Source organism: Myxine glutinosa, chromosome 1 (assembly GCF_964187855.1).
Source record: "Myxine glutinosa chromosome 1, kmMyxGlut1.1, whole genome shotgun sequence".
Lineage (NCBI taxonomy): Eukaryota > Metazoa > Chordata > Myxini > Myxiniformes > Myxinidae > Myxine > Myxine glutinosa.
Window position 1 is genome coordinate 185,340,054 of NC_136261.1, and position 6,000 is coordinate 185,346,053.

Sequence of the window (6,000 nt, forward strand, 5' to 3'; positions counted from 1 at the left end):
TGTGGTTTACCTACTGACCATCATCTGGTTCACTCTTCCCATGTATCTTGACCTCTATAGAGGTATTTATAAAGTGAGAATGGGGAATAGTAAGAGTGAGAGGAAGAGAGAGGAAGAGAGAGAGAGAATGAGAATGCAGGTAGGAGTGGGGAGAGAAGGTGAAGGATGTTGTGAGGCAAAAGAGGTGAAGGAAAAGAAGGCAAAGTGGATCTTTGTCTGTCTCTAAGAGGGCAGGTCAAGTGCTTCCAAGCAGTCTCGTGGCAATGGCTACACTGGCTGGTTTACCATTGCCTTCCCAGTGGTAGTAGTCAGGGCAGGTATTTGGTGAACGTATCGGCACACAGACCCTCATGGACTCTAATAAAAGGAGTGACATTGAGCAGAAGTTCTTGAGGTGTATAAAATAATCCGATGGTTCAGAGACGCAAACAGCCTCTGACAGTCCAGCCTCGCACTGGCCTTCTTGTGGTGGGGTTGTTTTCACTAATGGATGCAAAGGTGAAAGGTGAATCACTGGCACCTTAAATCCAGTTGCCTTGGGCAGATGGTGTTCATTAGCCCTAGGAAGCAGCTCATTTAGGAGAAGGAAAATCTGAATGCATATCCGCTTGCTGTCTTGCGGTTCAGATTTTGAAATGAAAGTCTATCAGTTTGAGTGGGTAAAGGCAGAAATCTTTGTGTGTGTGTGTGTGTGTGTGTGTGTGTGTGTGTGTGTGTGTGTGTGTGTGTGTGTGTGTGTGTGTGTGTGTGTGTGTGTGAGTGAGTATGAAATGATGATGGAGTGGCTTTATCTTGACACCTAAAAAATATATATTTTGGCACATGGCTGGAAATTACCTGAAAATTGAGTGTACAATGGCTGTCCTGTACCAGGTTGGAGTATCGGCCTGCAGAGTGTTGGAGTATCATGGAGCACAAATTAAATTTCACCAGATGTTAAGTCTGCTCTTTCCTGTTTGTTTCAAATTGGTGGAGTATGACTCAGTACAAATTGTTGGTTGGCTGCGCTTCAGAGCAATACATGATCCCAAACACCTTTTAAACCTAATGTCATCTACATGCATATAGGATAAGGACATTGGACAAATCAACATAGTGTTTGGGACGTGAACCTGACATTGCAGCATCACGAGTCATGTACCGAGATGAGTACCAAGCAGGGCAGCCCAGAGAGTTGGCTTGTTTGGTGTTCCCATCTTTTCTTACCTAAAACACCAAACAGAATTAGCTTGGTCCTGCCATCTGTTTTCCACCATACGCCACCCTCCCTTTTGTTTCATGCAGGTTTAAAAATTTCAAAAAGGACGAGCTCCTTGGCGTTGCCTACAATCGCGTTATCCGAATGGATTTACACACCGGTGATGCTACCAAGACCTACCGTTTCAGCAACATGAAGCAGTGGAATGTCAACTGGGAGGTTCGGCAGGTACGAGCACTTTGGCAGGTAGAGCAGTGATGGAGCTGATGTGGTGGTGAAAGGGTTGTAGTTTTGGGTGGTGCAGGGGTTGTTGTGATGCTTGTGATATTCGAAAGGATGATAGTGATGTCAAAACGGTCAATAGTACTTGCATAGAATAAAGTCGTTGTAAACGATAGCTGAATGAAGGTTTCCAATGAAGAGCAATGTTTTATAGAAGACCTCATTCCAGGTGACTGTGGACTTTGACGACAACCTGCAGATTGCTTTCAACTGCATCGACGTCAACTGCAAAGTGGTTCACGAGTTTATTGGCGGTTACATATTCTTGTCAACACGCGCCAAGGATCACAACGAGACGCTCGATGAAGACCTCTTCCACAAGCTGACGAGTGGCTGGGTGTGAAGTCCAGGTGCGGCACGATCGGTGCTGCCTGGTGAAACAGCCTGACCGAGTTTGCATCACTCCTTCCTGGTTATCAGTCACCATTGTTCCTTGTCATTGTCATTGTCATTGCCTTTCCTCGTGTTTTTTTTAATTTTAATTATGACTACCTATTATCCTCCCCTCCATCTCTCTCCCATCCTACGTCTTCATTCGCTTATCGTCGGTCACCGTAGACCGTTTAATACTGCCAATACCATTTTGTATTAGTAATTTGTGAAATTTCAGAAGGGGGGCATATTTCTCCTTTCTCTCTGTGACCTCAATCTCATGCTAGCCAAAATGACGAGACTATGTGCTATTATCCTCCTGAAGATTTATGGCCGATACCTGGTGCATCTGTTTCGAGTAATCTTAAATATCGCATTCATATTAAGTTTTATAGCAGGATAGTGGGAGTCATGACGGAAAAGCCTCTCATTACAGGGAGGGCTTGGTGCTGTCTGTTGGGTTTTTGTTTGATAAAGTAAGTTCCGAAGGTTGGATGTAACTTGGCGAATCATGAAATCTATCTTTTGCCATCGGTAATGATCTATTAGACTCCATTTATGGGAGTAATTCACAAGTCGAGTTGGTTAACTGTAATTTTGGGACGATTAGTTAAACATGTCATCCAGGAATCTGGAGTGGTGGTAAGAACGGTCACTCACTTGCTGTTACACTTAAAATGAAGGGAGTACGTGGAATGCAGCAATATCAGGACACGATCAGAAGAATCGGGACCAGAAGAAACGCGCTCTTCTTTTTCCACCAAGACACGCTGGGTACGAATCTTCCTCGTGTGGAGCGTGCTTTGCCCCTCTTGTATACTCGGTGCAGTTTTACTTTTAAGTTACTTCGGCTATTGTTTTTTATCGCCAAAACGTGACGTTGAGAGAAATGCAATGGATGGAGCTCATCGTAGTTTGAAAATAAGAGAATATTGATTGGCCGGAGGTAAACATACTAAGAGGGGAGGTCCCTTTTGCCTCTTACCTTCGGTGCCCCCCCCCCCCCATGTTGTAGAGAAAATGCTACCAGCTTGGCTTTCTCCAGGAGAAGAAATTGCTCATTTTCCACGACATTTATGGCCCAATGACAGTGTTTGCAAGTGACATAACACTAACAACACCGACAGCCTTACATGGTTCTGGTCTGTGCTGTGCCTAGCACGGGCCAACTCTGTCGGCCTTCCTTTTTGTTTCCGCAGTACGTTATGCTTGCTCATCCGCATCGATACCAAAGCGTCTGCCTTAGGTCAAAGTAATGCCTTCGATTCCACGCAGTCCCTCGTCCCCAAAAGCTCGAAAACCTCCCTGCCAGGTCTTTAAGTCAAGTTACATGAGCGGTGGAAATGCCTAAACTGATACACTACCGATGCCTTTGTACTAATTTGCCATATATATTTTAAAAATAATGAGTTGTGGAGTTTACGATTAACAAATACATGCTGCAAGAACTGTAATATGTTTCTCACATTGGCAACTAATGTGGCAAACCAACCATTCGTCATGTAACTGTTTACGATGAGGTCTGCAGTGCATAGCCAGACCAAGAGCTCCAAGAATGTACGAGTATCTGTTATTTCAACAAGGCCTTACAGTTGTTGTAGCCAAGCGGTCGTTGCTTGCGTTGGTCTAGCTTTGTGTATGTTTTGTTCCCTCTGTTTTGTCCACCAATCATGGTTTTTGTTGCCATTTGATTCCTCAAGCTCGGTTACCCTTAGTCGCTGTGGGCGAAAACCAGAGCCAGATAAATCCAGTCCGCAACCAAATGGCAACTGACCCTGAGCTTTTTGGGTGGCATTAACGATTACACTGTGCAGTAAAACTTGTAATTATGTTTGGGGTTTATGTAACGTAAACATACGTACATGTTATTTATACTCTAGTAGATGCCTTACGTTGATGATGCAATGCTGTACTGCTGTAACTATGACAACACAAATTGAATTTCATTGTTCAGGGTGTTTTAGTCCCACAGCCTGACCCTCCCCTTACTCAAAATGCTTCAAAATTTGAAAACACTAAACATGTAGATTGCTTGGTTCAGCAAGCTGCGACTAATGTACAAAATTGGATAAACAACTTTTAATGATATAAATGTATAGCTATATTGGATGAAGGTGCTGCCATGTTTGCATGTCGTACTTAATGATCCATGAACTTGCCGGGCCTTTTTGCAGGATGACGATGAAGGAAAAATGCTTTTTGTTCGCAGAATTATCTGTTCCTCTTGCCATTACACCAACAACCTTGTATTTTAATTTTTTATATAAAATTATAGGAATGAACAATAAACGTTTATTAATCAGCCCCATGCCCAAGTGTCTTAATTTCCTCAACTCGATCAAAACTGTTGGTGTTTGTGATGCGGATGGTAAAAGGTTCATGATTTGCTATGCAATTCCCACTGTTGCTGATTATTTTTAGAAATAGTTTTAAGTCAAAGTCAAAACTATTAATTGCCTGAACCCTGACCATCAGTTTGGTTCTGTCCCGTTCACTCAACTCTAGACTTGCTTCTGCTCCTCAGCAATGGTTGTGAGGCCATCAATCTCAAACAAGAGTGTGGGACCGTTTCCCTGGATATATTTTGGGTATTCGACACAGTCTAGCCTCCTGCTTTGCTTGCCAAACTCTTTGCCCATGGCATATAAGGCCACCTTCAATCCTGGATTTCTGACTTCTTCCACTCATGCAGTCATTGTTTTGCTATCAATGGGACACTCTCCTCTCTCCCTGGGGAGGGTGGAGTTCCGCAAGGCAGTGTTTTAGGCCCAGTCTTGTTCCTCATCTATAGTGATGACCTCGCTGATGCTCTGGAAGGAAAACCCTATCTTCCTTTTTGCAGACGACTCCACATTGTATCATAATGTTCCCTGATCCTTTTGCGAGGCAGACAAAAGCTGTGTCTCTGCTGATCTGGCAATGCTTAGACACTGGACTGATAAATGGTACATATCCTTCAATCCTGGGAAATCTGTTATTCTCACTCTATCACTTTAGATAGATAGTAACGAACCCCCCATCTATTTGTTTGGTCATCCAAGGAAGAGGTTCAGTTTCTTGACCTCATCATCAGCCATGACCTTTACTGGGCCATCCATATAGTAACGCTGGCCTCCAAAGCCAGCCAAAGAGCGGACATTCTCCGTTGATCCAAGTTTTCCCATGAAAAATCAGAGCTACTCACAGTACAGTATATAAGGCCTTTGCCCAGAGCTCAATGGAGTACTGCTTTCATGATGGGATGGTGCCCCAGCATCAAATCTGTTGCTACTGGATCAAGTGGAATTTAAAGCTCTCAGTTATTGGAATCTCCCGTGATGAGTCCAAAGTTCAAGGTCAGTTGCTCTCATGTCGTAGGCAGGTCAGTGGTCTCTCTGCTTTCTACCATCTATTCTCCAATATTTCTCCCTATGCTCTTTCAATCCCAAAACCCTCCCTATCTACTCCAGGATAATGGGTTCTTCCAGTAATCAACACCTGAATATGCTTCCAAAATCGATACTGACTACACACTCTTTTATTCCTTTCTTCTTGCATCTATAGAACCACTTGCTAGAGACTGTTCTGCCTCACTCTTCAATCTAGAGCCGTGGACCCCAACCTGGGGGCCATGGCCCCATGGGGGGCCATAGTGTATTTCTCGGGGGGCCATGGGGTAGTTTGAACCATAATAAAAATTAAATATTGTTTTTTAAAATTTTTATATTGTTTTGACTTTGATATTGTTTTGTTTTTTTCCTATTGCAGATTTGACGTTATGGCTTCTGGGAGTAAAAAAAGAAAGTATCTTGACTAATACATAAAGCTTGGATTCACGTCCATTACCGTGTCTGGCCAAGAGAAACCACAATGTGTGCTGTGTCACAAGGTTTTGAGTACTGAATCCATGAGGCCATCCAAGTTGAAGTTGCACCTCAAGACGAATCACGCACAACATGCAAAGCAGGATCCCGAATTTTTCAAGTGGCATGAAAATTTTTTAGTGACAGAAGTTGGATAAGGGAGGAGCTTTTCAACAACAAAATGTAGCAACTGTCCAGGCTTCTTATGAAGTTTCTCTTGAAATTGCAAAGAAGAAAAAACCCCACTCGATTGGGGAGACACTCATCAAGCCTTGCACCCTCCTCATTGTCGAACGGGTTCTCGGC

General features: G+C 43.5%; 1 protein-coding gene across 8 annotated transcripts in view; it reads left to right on the forward strand.

Moving 5' to 3' along the window:
• The window catches only part of FERMT2 (FERM domain containing kindlin 2), a 188,661-nt gene extending 184,505 nt beyond the window's left edge, over window positions 1–4,156 (forward strand). For all 8 annotated transcript variants that reach the window (XM_078781176.1, XM_078781170.1, XM_078781173.1 and 5 more), the window contains 2 exons: window positions 1,285–1,426; window positions 1,650–4,156. In XM_078781176.1, coding sequence (XP_078637302.1) covers window positions 1,285–1,426; window positions 1,650–1,823 — 316 coding nt within the window. In that variant the 3' untranslated portion in view covers window positions 1,824–4,156. The remainder of the gene's footprint in view (window positions 1–1,284; window positions 1,427–1,649) is intronic.
• Window positions 4,157–6,000: the final 1,844 nt, after the last annotated feature.